General features: G+C 42.4%; 1 protein-coding gene across 1 annotated transcript; it reads right to left on the reverse strand.

Annotated features, from left to right (window-relative positions):
• Positions 1–419: 419 nt before the first annotated feature.
• On the reverse strand, positions 420–13,854 carry thop1 (thimet oligopeptidase 1). Its single transcript, XM_080541507.1, has 14 exons — positions 13,773–13,854; positions 12,577–12,783; positions 11,469–11,617; positions 11,016–11,123; positions 10,449–10,551; positions 9,882–10,045; positions 8,957–9,092; positions 6,930–7,072; positions 6,032–6,255; positions 5,044–5,245; positions 3,879–4,065; positions 3,428–3,556; positions 1,488–1,624; positions 420–862 (listed from the first exon to the last, which is right to left on the reverse strand). The coding sequence occupies exons 1-14, from the start codon at positions 13,783–13,785 to the stop codon at positions 701–703; spliced, it is 2,064 nt and encodes a 687-aa protein (XP_080397633.1). The 5' UTR covers positions 13,786–13,854; the 3' UTR covers positions 420–700.
• Positions 13,855–13,913: the final 59 nt, after the last annotated feature.

Here is a 13,913-nt window from a genome sequence, read left to right on the forward strand (position 1 = left end):
ATGCCACAAGTCACTGACGCTGTGGGGATGCTAAAATTGTCCCCATATGATAAAATCCATCATCCCCCCTGATTTTCTTTTACAAGTTGAGTACTGCTCAGAACAGCTTCTTAGGACAGGTTGAGATTGAGTCTATATGTTACGGTACATGTGGGAATACGGTACATGTGGGAAAACTAGGGTTAGGATTAGGTGCTAGGGTTCTACGGTTAGGGTTAGGGTTAGGGTTAGGATTAGACATGCCAGCATGTACCAAGTCGACGTAGCACCTAACCCTAACCCTAGTTTTCCCACATGTACCGTATTTCCACATGTACCATAACATATACAAGACACCTGTTTGCAGCTTGTCTGTTTCTGAAGCCTTCCCCTGAGGAACCACAAAAGTCAACAAAGTCAACAAACGGTAACAAAATGGAGTCAATTCATTGTTGATGTATTTTTGTTCAACCGGAATACAATCGCAGTTTTTGCATTTTAAAATAACAAAATTCCAAATTCATAAACACAGCAAATAGGGAACATGGTTTTATCATCATATAGAGCAGCAGGTTAACTTGAAATTCATGTTGTAGTGCTTTTTTTTTTATCAATTCTTTTTTTCCATCTTATTTTTCCCTAGAAAATCTCGGTCCCCAGTGCCCCGTCCTTAAGTGTATGATCGGTTGGGGGCGTTTACGCTTGGCTGAAGAGGATTTGGTCAACAAGCACAAGGAGTGCCTGCCTCCAGCTCGACCGTTAGTCCTTTACTCAGAAGGAAAGCTTCTTGTTTCGGCTCGCGCCCTAGGAAGTTCTTGAGCATATGGGTGGCGTCCACAGAGCCACCGGGCTTCAGGATGAAGTTCCTGTAGTCCAGTCCCACCTGGGAGAGACAGACAGATCATCATCATCAAATACCACCACCATACCACCATCTCCATCATTTCATTTCAGAAAACGTTCTGTAACCTTTCAATTCAACATCTTTATGTTTTTATACAGTACATTATTTAGCTGACGCTTTTTTAACCTAAATGACTTACATAGCAGTGAGTGCATAGTACATTTGTCAGCATATATACGGTCCCAGCGGGAATTTGCGCCATGCTCTACCAACTGAGCCACAGAGCCACATATGCCTCTTATATTACAGGTGTTGGAACACTCACTGAATATTTTCTGCACATAGCAGCATAGCAAGCTAGCAAAGCTAACATGGTGGACTAAGCTAACATACAGTTGAGAATGAACAAATTGCACACATTTGCTGAGGAACTATCCTGAATGGTTGATAGTTGATATCAAATAAGACTAAAAGTCTTAACAGTTAGCATGAAACCATGCACTGCCTGCTGGACCCATTATTAGCACCCCAACAACAAAAATATAACAAAATACATTAAGACATAACCCTACAAGAGTATTTGCTACAACACCACAGAACCTATAGATTTGACATCCAACTACCTACAACACACAAATGAGTGTAAACAGCAGAATGTGCCAACCTTGGGGTTCATGATGCCCTCCTCCTTGAAGCGGGCGTAGAACATGTCCATGGAGAAGACCTCACTCCAGAGATAACCGTAGTACTGGGCGTCATAACCACCCGCCAGGTGGCCGAAGGTGGCAGGCATGTTGGTTCCTACAGGGTACGATGGACAGAGAGAAGACTGTTTAACAACAATTGAGCTCCATTGGTTATACACCACAATCTATGCAATCATATCAGAGATCTGAGTCTTTAATGTTGTGTTTCCCTTAGGGATGGACGGTTTTTCGGTTAAACCGAAAACCGGGGTTTATAAAAATAGAAACGGTTTTTTATCAAAACCGTCTGAAACCGGATTTTTTTTTTTTTTTTTTTTCCTATGTTGTTCAAAGAATAAAACTGGAACATGTCACATGTTTGTCGTGTGTGAAAATAACAATGATACAGTCTGAATCTGCCGCGCAATGAGTGAGAGGTCTGGTCAGTTGTGAAGAATAACTGAGGATTAATATCTAATTGGGATTATATTTAAGGGTAACGAATCACTCTATGGGAAAGATAGTTGCCTTCAGTTATTGGTAGATAGGAAAGGTTTTTTACAATTAGTCGCTTACATTTAATAAGATAATTTTCGCTGCTCTCTGTAAAGCGCATTGGGTCACTTTTGTGAGAAATGCGCTATAGAAATAACATGTGATTTGATTTGATATCAATCAATCAATCAAACTTTATTTATGTTCTATAGCACAAATCATGCATTGAATGTAACTCCAAGTGCAGTATTTACTAAACCACAATATAATAAAACAAGAGCTATACGGATCAAGAGTGTTTGTGCACAGCACCACTGTGTGTGAAGGCGCTACTGAAAGTGATGACAGAACGCATGTCTCAGGAGATACGCGGTCACTTAGTGACGCAAAGGTAGTTCTGTATTTATCTCTATCTGTATTAGTACATTTATTTTGAAAGCTCTATTTTGACAGCTCTACCATGGGCACTTTTATTTTGATGGGGCATTCTTTGTTGATTGACTTACGACAGTTCAGGACGAGTCAGTCTCGCGGCATGTGGTTTTTATGAAAAGCTTTAAGTATGTTCACTGCATAATTCTAAGTCTAATATTTCAGTGATTATTGAGCAGTATTCAAATATTTCAATACATTGAGCAGCAGCTGAAACTTTGTCTAAGAACCAAGATATTGAGAAAGCAGTTCATTCAATGAAGACGCTGTTCCAAGAGATGATCTTCCGTGCAGGCGTGCACCCTGGATCAGCGGAGCTGGTGTGTTAAGTGTTCATGTGTTTTCATGTATGGTGTAGCTTACAAAAGTCTGCCTTTCCACTTATATTTGTGAAACTAAGTAGCCTAAATGTGTTGCGACTGTGCTTACGGCGTTTTAATGGTGTTCGACATGAGTGTATTGTAGCAGTAGGGCTCAATTATTTGAAATTGTCGCTCTCTTTTTTTTTTTTTTTTTTTTTTTTCGGTCGTTTTTCGGTTAACCGGAAAACCGCGGTTTTAGTCTTTGACGGTTTTTCGGTTTCAATAATTGGAAACCGTCCATCCCTAGTTTCCCTATATAACTAATTTTATTTAGTCATTAAAGTTTCAAAAATACAGTCCAACTAACAGATAGAATAGGGATGGCGTCATTGTTGTTCTAGACCAGCACTAACACATCAGATTAACAACTAATCAAGGGGCCTCGTGGTCAGTTGAATCTAGTGTGCTAATGCTGGGCTAGATCATATCATGTGCAACCCAAGGGGTGGATTGGCAGGACTAGAGTTGAGAAACTGGTTGTGAAACTGATCTAGAAGGTGGGTTTGGAGTAAAGAATAATGCTGGTGGGTGTGGGTGTGTGTGTTTGTGTGGGTGTGGGTGTTTGTGTGGGTGTGTGTTTGTGTGGATGTTTGTATGTGTAGGTGTGTGTGTGCCCTTCTCTTTCTGACCTGAGGATGCAGGCACGCCCAGGATCTCCTGACATAGCCTGGCGTACTCCTCTGCTGGGTCCAGGCCTGTCTTGGTGTGCAGGGCCTGGTCTACCTTAGCCAGCACGATCTGCCTCAGGTTGAACAGACCTAGAGAGGAGAGAGAGGGAGAGAGAGAGAGAGAGAGAGAGAGAGAATACATTTAAGAAAGAGAGAGAGAGAGAGAATACATTTAAGAAACCAGACAGAGAATGAGTTCTAAAATCGACCTCCATAGCCCAGACTGTGTAAAAGGATAACATACTGTAGGTTTAAGCAGTATGAAAATTGCTCATGCACACTACTAGGCTTGGAGGAAATAATAAATGTCTTTCATATCTAAGGGGGTGGGGGGTGGGGGTGGGGGATAGGGACTAGGGTTCTATTCTATTTGGTAATCAGCACTTGGGGGGGTGTGGTACGGGTGCCCCACCGGTGTTGGCCAGACGGGACTTGATGAGCTTGTCCAGCAGGTCGTCGGGGATGGGGCTGCCGGTCTTGTAATGTTTGGACATGCGCTGAAGGGGCTCCTTCTCCCAGACCCAGTTCTCCAGCATCTGAGAGGGCGCCTCCACAAAGTCCCGCTCCACATGCGTCCCGCTGAACATGGCAAAGTCTGTCTGCGGGCAGTGAGAGCGGAGAGGGTAAATAAGAATAAAGTGATGTGTGGAAATGGGCCGTGACCCATTCGTACTGCAAATTTTTGCAACATTTTCAGTATTTCAGTATTTTCAGTATGTGAAATTGACAAAAACATTAAAAAAAAATATACCAAGATGTCATACTGGATTTGTCTTTCCATACACTATTATTTCACTGTACACTTATTCAGGAAGTAAATAAAAATATTCGTCCCACAGAACAGGTAAGGGGGCGGGGCTTAGCTGTAGAGAAATCAGGCCACAACACCTCCCCAGGACGATGTGCTCAAGGAGATGATGGTGGACTACAGGAAGACACTCCCCCATCCACATCGATGGGGCTTAAGTGTCAGTACTAGTAGTGTGTACACATCACTGAGGACTTGACGTGGTCCCAACACACCGGCACAGTTCGAGAGCTTAGAATTATTATTATAATTATTATATTATTATTAAGGTTCTATCTCCATCTAGAGTAGTTCAGAGATATTGAGCGTCAAAGTTTTTACATTCCATTATGTTTTGTGAGATGGAACCTTTGTATTTTATGAATTACTAACTAAAAAATGTCAACATTTTAAAAATAACACCATACAGGCATTAATAAACACCTAATGGATCAGATTATGTAAAAAACTCAATTTTGAAAACTCAATCTTTTCAGTTTGTAAAGAGTCTTGGAGTGTTTAGAAAAGCGCTATATAAGTCTAATGTATTATTATTATTATTATTATATTTATCTGTATATATTTCACCATTCCAAGGCTAAACGGTATTGTTTGACTGTTATAACTATTGATTCTATAGTGAGTGTTGTGATTCAATCAAAATCATTAGATCAAAATAATTTCAGTGTACCGTTTACAGCTGTGCCCTCTCCTGTGCCTATGATAATTTTTGATTAAAAAAAAGTTTTTGATTTGATTTGACACGCAGTTGAGTTGCGGCTCCTCTGACCTGGGCGCAGAGCTGGTGCATGACGTGGCCGAACTCGTGGAAGTAGGTCTCCACCTCGTCGTGCTGCAGCAGGGACGGGGCGTCGGCGGTGGGTTTGCTGAAGTTGGCCACCATGGCTGCCACCGCCATCTGCCGCGTGCCGTCTGGGAGCAGGCAGCCCGGCTGCAGGCCGAAGCAGGCCGCGTGGCCGTACTTGCCCTCTCTGTGGGGGTCAGACATGGGGGACGCACATGAGAGGTTGCAAGGCCAAGCCATTGATTCTTGTTGAACAAGATTTTTTTTAAATAATATATATACCGTACTGTAATATATATATATATATATATATATATATATATATATATATATATATGTTACGGTACATGTGGGAATACGGTACATGTGGGAAAACTAGGGTTAGGGTTAGGTGCTAGGGTGCTAGGATTAGGGTTAGGGTTAAGATTAGGGTTAGGGTTAGACATGCCAGCAACAGACATCTACCAAGTCGACGTAGCACCTAACCCTAACCCTAGTTTTCCCACATGTACCGTATTCCCACATGTACCATAACATATATATATATAAATATATAATGTAAATAAATATATATATATTCGTGGTCAGTCCCTTGACTAGAGAACAGATGCTGCTAGAGGTGGTTTAAAGAGGCCAGTAAAGGACACTCTTTCCCCAGGTCTACAGAGACCCCAAAGCCCAAAGGCTGTGATTGGGGACGCAACCCCTCCAAAGGGTGCAGATTACTACGGAGGAGTGAAGAGTACTCAAGTATCCAAATAGAGATGGATGAAAAGGAAAAAATATACAATTTGATTACATTTAATAAGAGTACTTTCAACATCTTTGAAATGCACATACACATCTACTAACTACCAGATGGATTAATCATTAATAACACTACTTTACATATTACACGAACAACAAACTTTGGGCAAAACCATAAAATAAAATAAATCGTTTTGTCCTCCCCATTTCTTGTCCACTCTCTCACCTGGGGAAGAGGTCCAGGTAGAACTGGCCCACCACCTGTCCTGAGGTGCGGTCCTTGACGCAGTAGAGCGTGACGTCGGGGTGCCACGCCGGGGCGCCCTCCACCAGGTCGAAGGAGAGGCCCAGGAGCTCCTGGTAGATGTCCAGCAGGCCCCGCGTCACCACCTCCATGGGGAAGTACTCCTTCAGCTGGTTCTGGTCCACCGCGTACTGGCTCTCCTCAACCTGCGCGACAGAGAAGAGAGAAGATATTGGAGGATTCTGCTGCACACCCAACACATCAGGTAAAGTGCCGGATGATGAGTCTCCCCGAATCTGATTTTACTGTGTTAACCTTTCAGTAAAAAAAACAAAAACAAAAAAACAATAAGAAAGCTTAGGAAAATAAATCCTAAAATGTCCTTGAAAGAAAGGTTTTACCGCAACGTTATGCTTTAAACAGTGATTTGAGAGTAGAATACACACAAGGATCCCAATTGTAATTCAAATGTTATCCACAACATGTGTACCACAAGTACAAAAGAAGAGATTTGGTGAGGCTGCATTCTCATCTTATGCACCCAAATTGTGGAATGCACTGCCAGTTTACATTAAGGATGCAAATATGTTAAAGTTAAGATTAAAAACCCATCTTTTTAATATTGCCTTTAAATGACTAAATAATTAGATTATGTTTAGATAATGATTGGAGCACTTTGAGCTGCAACGTTGGCAGGAAAAGCGCTATACAAATAAACAAAATTATTATTATAAGAATAAAATAATTATTATTAATTATTATTATTATTATTATTATTATTATTATTATTATTATGTGTGACATCTCAGGGGAAATACACTCCTGTTTAGAGCAGAAATCAAGAGTTGCAGCCATTTTGTCTCGTTTCCGTCTCCTCCACCTGGGTCATGAAGTAGCGAGTGTCCCAGGCCTGCAGCTCTCCCGTGAAGGGGAAGCCTCTCTTCTGGCACTCCTTCTCCTTCAGCTTGAGGATGACCGCCCGCTCCTCCTCGCCCAGGGGCTTCAGCTTACGGGCCAGCTCCTCTGATAGGAGGGAAGGGAGTGGAAAGAGAGTTGGGGGTTCATCTTATGTTATCATTTCCTACACAGCTTCTACACTGGGATGCAGTCTGTGAAGTATCCGTCAGTCAGCGCAGTCATTTCCCCTCTGACTCCAGAAACGTGAACAGTTGGGACACGTTGGATGCAGAACAGATAGCCCTCCCAGTCCGTCTCTGCGAGGAACTTCAGATGTACTACAAATGTATCAGTTCCTGTCATTGAAATTCAGAGTCCTGTCATGTCTGAACGTCTTTATATTTACGCACGTGGATCATGACTCAAAGCCTAATGGACCTATCGCTAAGCCACGCCCCCTTTGAAAACTCGGGACAAACAAACAACGCTTCACTGACAGTGACTGACTGAATGACATTCAATGAGTTACAATGGCGGGAGTTGGCAAATTTCTGACTTCTGATTTACCACAGCAAGTACCGTAATAGCAGTGGTGTGCCGTCAGGGCCAGCAAGGCCTTCTCTGCTGGCCTAAACATCATCAGAATATACATTTTATTTTAATATATTTTTTCCACAAATATGTATTAATGATTCCCCATAGTCTATTCTCTTCATTTCATAGCTTTCCTCTTGGTTGCGCTGCTTCCAGTCTCCGATTGAGATTTGGAGGGCTGGCCTTTATGTTAGAGCTTTTATCCAATCAAAATGTGTTGCTAGGGGGCTCCAAAATCTGCCCGCCTGCACGCTAAACGGTGCCGCGGATACGACCTGTAACTTAACGTTGGAACGAGAAAACCTGTGGCGTACCTAGTAAACCTACGTAGATGCGAGCAAAAGCAACAACGGCGCCTGCTGTAAGGCTCAATGATGTCAGCACCCAGCACGTCTTTTGATTGGATACGCACTATTGATACGCACTATTGATACGCACTATTGATATTCACTATTGAGATGCGTAACTATGCCGGTAGATGTGAAACTTTTGAAAGTGCGCAGGGAAACGGAGCTCAACAACGAAAGCTTTCGTTGACTGATCGATAATACTGAACGATTGTGTCCTGTTTTTGGGTAAACAATAACTTTCATTTAGGGGACACGATAAAAGCGCCGAGTCCACAAACAGAGGAAACTACGTTGAGCTTCTTTATTTTCTGGCTGAAAACAACCCAGATTTACATTACCACCTGTCCACAAACAAAGTGTTTACTGGGACGTCAGGCAAAATACAAAACGACCTGATTTTTGCTATTGCTAAAGTGATGGGAGAAGAGATCAAAATGGAGATTAAAAAGGCACCCTTTGTCGCTATTATGGTGGACGAGACGACAGACGTGGGTAATGTAGCGATCTTAAAGATGTTAGTTTAACACTCTTCATTGTAAATGCGGATTTATTGATTAAAAATGCTTCGGAAATATTAATATAACTCTGTTATAGACTCTGTTTGTCTGACTATGTTAAGGTGATGCAACGCCCGGTTATACTGTGTTTCTGTCTAGTTTCTAGAGCCATGGCGTCATAACGATGGTATTAAGAGGTATAATAATTCAGGTAGGAATGTGTCGGACATCACTGAAGGCCTAGGTGTGAAATGCACCGCCCGCCACTGCGTAATAGACATGTTTTTTTTAAAGATGACAAGAATATTTCGTCTAGAAGCTTTTCACCATCAGATATTAGCAAGTTGTTTGTTGTTATCAAACTAGTCTCACAAACATGGATTTCACACGTGTGGTGTACCAGTGTTGTTGTTGCGACTTTGTTGTTATAGGGATACTTTGTAGTAGTATGTAACAGTATGAGGAAGCAGGGTGAGGTCAGATTTCGACAAAGAAACGATTTGAAGAAAAGCAGTTTCAGTTTCATGAATTCTGTATATGATCATCATCTCTCACAATGCCACACAAACCTAGGAAACCGGCCACCTTCTTGCCAGACTTGGCCATGTTCATTTCCAGTACAAAGTCGGCGTGGGTGTTGAAGCCCAGCAGAGTGCTCTTCTCGGCACGCAGCTGCACCAGCTCCTTCAGGATGACTGAGTTCTCCTACAACCAGAGGAAAAGAAGAAGAAAAAACAAGACATTGAATAATTCGTTTTAGACAAATTACAGGATATTTTAACCAGTAGACCTGGTTAAGATACATATAATACTGGCTCAAATCAAAGCAGGGAGATTTTGGGGACTATCCCATTGGTTCCTTTATACTAAATCAAAACCAGCGCAAATATTTCACGTATGTACAGTATCTGATCCAGGTCTGGCACTTGGGAGCTGCTTTGTAGCTGTTCTGTAGCTCTTCACTATTCTGGCCCCCCGCTGGTGGAATGAGCTCCCCACGGCTGTCAGAACTGCAGAGTCACTCCCCATCTTCCGCCGGAGACTGAAGACCCATCTCCTCAGGTTCCACCTTAACTGCTCCTCTTGAGACATCTACTACCCCCCAGCACTGCGTCTCCTGGGACACCTGCTTCCACCTATACTGTGTCTCCTAAGAGTTCTACTTCCCCCCCCCTTGTACTGTTTTTTTGTAGATTAAAAAAAAGAATCTCTGCATCCTTTTCACAATTCCAGCAAAAATAGATACCATATCGATAGTATGGCTGCTTAATATCTGTTAGAATATTCAAACTAGTTACTAATAGATCTATGTGCACACCTGGCGTGTTTCTGGCACGTAGACTTATTGCATGAGCCTGACACATGGGGGACACGCTTTCCTTCACTACAGAGATGTGGAAAAAACTGGACAAGAACAGATGGAGACAAACTCCCGGACGGCCTCCGACATGTTGCTTTCGGACCAATAACCCAGTGTCTCATAGCCCTTCTCACCTCTTTGCAGCGAGAGTTGAAGGCCTCCTCCAACTTCTGGCGGGTCTCAGGGACAAAGCACTTCTTCATGGTTGGGAAATAGTGGGGGTACTTCAGGGTGATCTTAAGCTTATCTTCCCCTTCGTCCTTCTCCAACGAACTGAGGAAGTCCTCTGGGAGACCGCCTGGAAATGGATTGTCATATATAAGATCTTTTACCTCAGAAAAAGTCCTCCAAAAACCTTCTTCACAAGGAAAGATTCATGATATGCATTTTATATTTCTCTCTGAAATTATTAGACAAAAATAATTGACCAAAGTTCAGATCATCATGGGTTTTCTGTTTTACTGGGTGTTTTACTGGGTGAAATCAGGTCAATATAGTATCCACACAAACTAGTACCTGGCTTGTAACTGTTCATGTTCTCTGTTTTGTTTTGTTTGTCATGTTTAATGTGTTTTAACTTTTGTATTACTTTCACCCCCTACCCCCCACCCCCATGCCAGGTTGGCATTGTAAACAAGAATCTGTTCTTAATTGTCTTACCTGGTTAAATACAAATTAAATTAAAAAGCCCCTCCACTCACCCAGCTCTTCTCTGGTGAAACACAGGCTGGTGGTGTCGTCGTTCAGGTGCTTGTTGAAGTCGATGCACAAGTTGCTCAGTTTCTTCTTGATCCTTTTGACCTCCTGTTAAGAGAGAAGCCGGAAAATGTAACGAACCTCTACTTACTAAAAATGATTATCATGTTAGCTTGTATTGACAAAATTATCCCTTTAAATGTCAAGACCATTCAATTTTGAATATGCCATGAAAGTCAATACGTCATAAACTGCCAACTGTAAACATAACTGGAGACAACTGGTACGTTATGGAGACAGGCAGCACTATGATTGCTAGCAAAAGAGTCGGACTGACCCTTTATTTGGGATAAATAGGTAGACAGTTTCGCCCTCAAAGTTAAAACTAAGTTTGACAGCTAAATAACTGTAATTAACTTGTATTCACAGACTCGCTTTTACAAGCAATGGTATAGATTACATCATGTGGTTTTTGACGTTTGTGATGTGATGGTCATTATGTGGCGTATTACGATTAAGTTACATTTCTACTGATGTCATTTCCTGTGGCTGTAGCTGCCTTTTATACTTACATCCTGTGTCTGTTTAGGCAGGTGGAGACCGTTCCTTTTGCCCAGTTTAATCAGTCTCTCCATGTATCTCTTGGACTCTGGAGAATAGGTCCCAGCATCAGGCTTTTTCTGTGAGAGGGGAAAGCATACTCAGGGTATGAGAATGACACCTATACCATCTACTTAGCCATGACAAAAATCCTCCCTATCACACAAAACAAAAATAATGGGGCAATTAATGGTTCATGAAAAGATGAGCTAGCTAACCCATAGAGATTCATCCCAATAGTCTAAAGTGTCTTACTCTACTCTACTCTACACCATTGCTTGATCTGCTTAACATGGTGAAAGCATAGTAAGCTGAATCCGCCAGATTTGTCCTTTTATCCCGTGCCTCAGATCCACACAGATAAAGAAAATGAGAAAAGGGTACAACGGGAGGTCTCCTAAAGGCCTCTTTCCTACGGCCTTCACCTCCAGCTCCACGATCCTCTGGTAGACGTCTTCCCTCATGCTCATCTCCACGTCAAACTCGGACAGCTTCTTGTCTGCGTCCGTGCTGGCCGTGCGCACGTCCTTGGAGGACGACACGTGCTGGGGGAAGTCCAGCATGTTGCGCTGGACTGAACCAAGAAAAAAATAACACAAGTGCACAAGTGAGTCACGGTCACCACCTGGTCAACGCAATGGCTTTGGACTGTCGTAAACACACACTAAACTGCATGGATGCAGATATCCCAGGTAGGCAGAATAAAAATAATGTTGGAAGGGGTGAAGTGCAATGAATCTAAACAGAGTTTGCACCAGAGTCACTGGTGGTATCATTATGCATGTGTGTGTTATTTTAAAGAGAATTTAAAAAAAAATTATGCACAGCAGACAACGTAAACATTCTTAAGAACAACGTCAAATCTTCCCACTTGAAATATGGGCTTAGGTTTCAAGGACGTTAGAGCATATAACTGTCATTTTTTTTTCTCACAAAGGCCTAAAATGGTCAGGGTAGGGGTCACGAAAATAACATACTTTTGTTTTGTAATGGATATCTATGTTGCCATTCTCTATAAAAAGCCTGCCAGAGAAAAACATGTACGGTCCATGCCCACTGCCTGTGCCCTGGCTTCGAACAAAGCCCAAAACACCATTGTAGGGAGCATAGGCTGGTCAGCTAGTCTTTATGTAAAAAGTGCTGATTTGTCTATAGCATTGCATACCTCTTTCCTGCCAACTCAGACTTTTTCCCCCCCATCACTTACAATAGCAGTGGAGTAGCTAGGAGTGGTTGCACTGGACTGAGCTGGACTGAACTGATTACATATCCCGAGGTCTGTTTTTGTGAAATGTTGCCCACAAAGCCAAGAGACTTGCCCTTTGACCACCGCTTTATGCAATATCTTACCATAATGTTAGTTACAGACCTACAAATGCATTGATGTTGATGATCTCTTTCACCTTTATTGCTACTTGAAAATGCCTTGAGTGGTTTCCACCATTGCTTTCTTTGGAGGGAGGGTCATGCTGGAAAAGGGGTTAGCGAGCAGATGCTATTAGGGTGTATTGGAGCACACACAGCCACACCCACCTGTGTACTCCACCTCCACATCAGCTAGGGCTTTCAGACAGTTCTCATAGGAGACGCTGGACAGCTCCAAGTCCCCAACGATATCGTACACCTTTTTGGTCTTGGCGATAAGCTCGTCAGCTACCTGGTGGATCTTTTCGGGGGTCAGGTCCCAGCTCAGGCGGTTGTCAGCACACACGCGTGCGGGACCGCTAAACGCCACCTCACCTAGGGGTCAAGAGAAAGGATGGTCAATGAACGATCGGTGATACAACCTGGAAGGCAGGCTTCTGAAGTAGGTTTATAGAGGGAATGGTTGTATTATGTATACAGGGGGTGATTCCTTGGCTTACAATATATAATGGCATGGGAAGTTATCTTACTTGAATTCGAGCACTGTTCATTGTGGGTACCACCTTGCACTGCAGTTATTTTGCAGTTCCAACTGCAGTAAGTTGCAATGTTAATAGTGCAGAGATAATAACAAAGATCAAGTACAACCGCAGTGAAGTTTGACTAGATTCACTGCACAGCTGCATCCAGAAACAATGAATATAACTGCAGTTCATGACATGAGTGCATTGTGCAATTATTTACAAGGCAGATGCTACTGTCATCAATCCTACTGTGGATGTACCATTCCTGTTCCCATGTGAACATACCACAGTGTCAGTCACACTAAAATAAACGATTACGAAAGAAAGACCGGCTAATGTTACGCAAGTGAGCTGCTTTTTGTGAAACATTTCGATCCAAAAAAGGTGTAGACGGAATCGCCTATCTGACGTGAAAGTACCCAAATATCGCGAGAACCCTGAAAAGACCTAAGCTAGCATTCTAATGCCTACCAACACTGGCCTCTGGCCAAATTACAATGACCAAGTATTGATTTCAGCACACCGATGATGAGTGTATGTGTGCGGCAACACAAAGTTAAAGTTATAGTTATAATATAGCCATTAAGAGGAGATGGTAGCTTAGCTAGCGAAAGAAATCTCGACCGCATTAAGCTGTATGATTATACATGCTAACCATCAACTGAACTACACATCACTTACTGTTATTAGCTAGCTAGCCCCCCCAAAAAACTGAAACATTAATAAGGCGATCGCGGATGTTATTTAGAAAATATTTTTTTAAAATGTGTGTATGGTTTTTAATGAACCTATTAGAAAAAAAAACAGCACAGAGACAAAATCCCGCGCCCACACACTTACCTGTCGGTGCCATATTTCAGAAAACTGAGTATCAACGTTGTCAGAGAGCTTCTCACAGATCAGTCCAGCACGGTAGGGGGCATGCTTTAGCTTGTCGTAGCCGTGATGACGTTTTACAACATGCGACAAAGCAGCAATACA

The sequence above is a fragment of the Nansenia antarctica genome (genome assembly GCF_963989245.1).
Source record: "Nansenia antarctica genome assembly, chromosome: 1".
NCBI lineage: Eukaryota > Metazoa > Chordata > Actinopteri > Argentiniformes > Microstomatidae > Nansenia > Nansenia antarctica.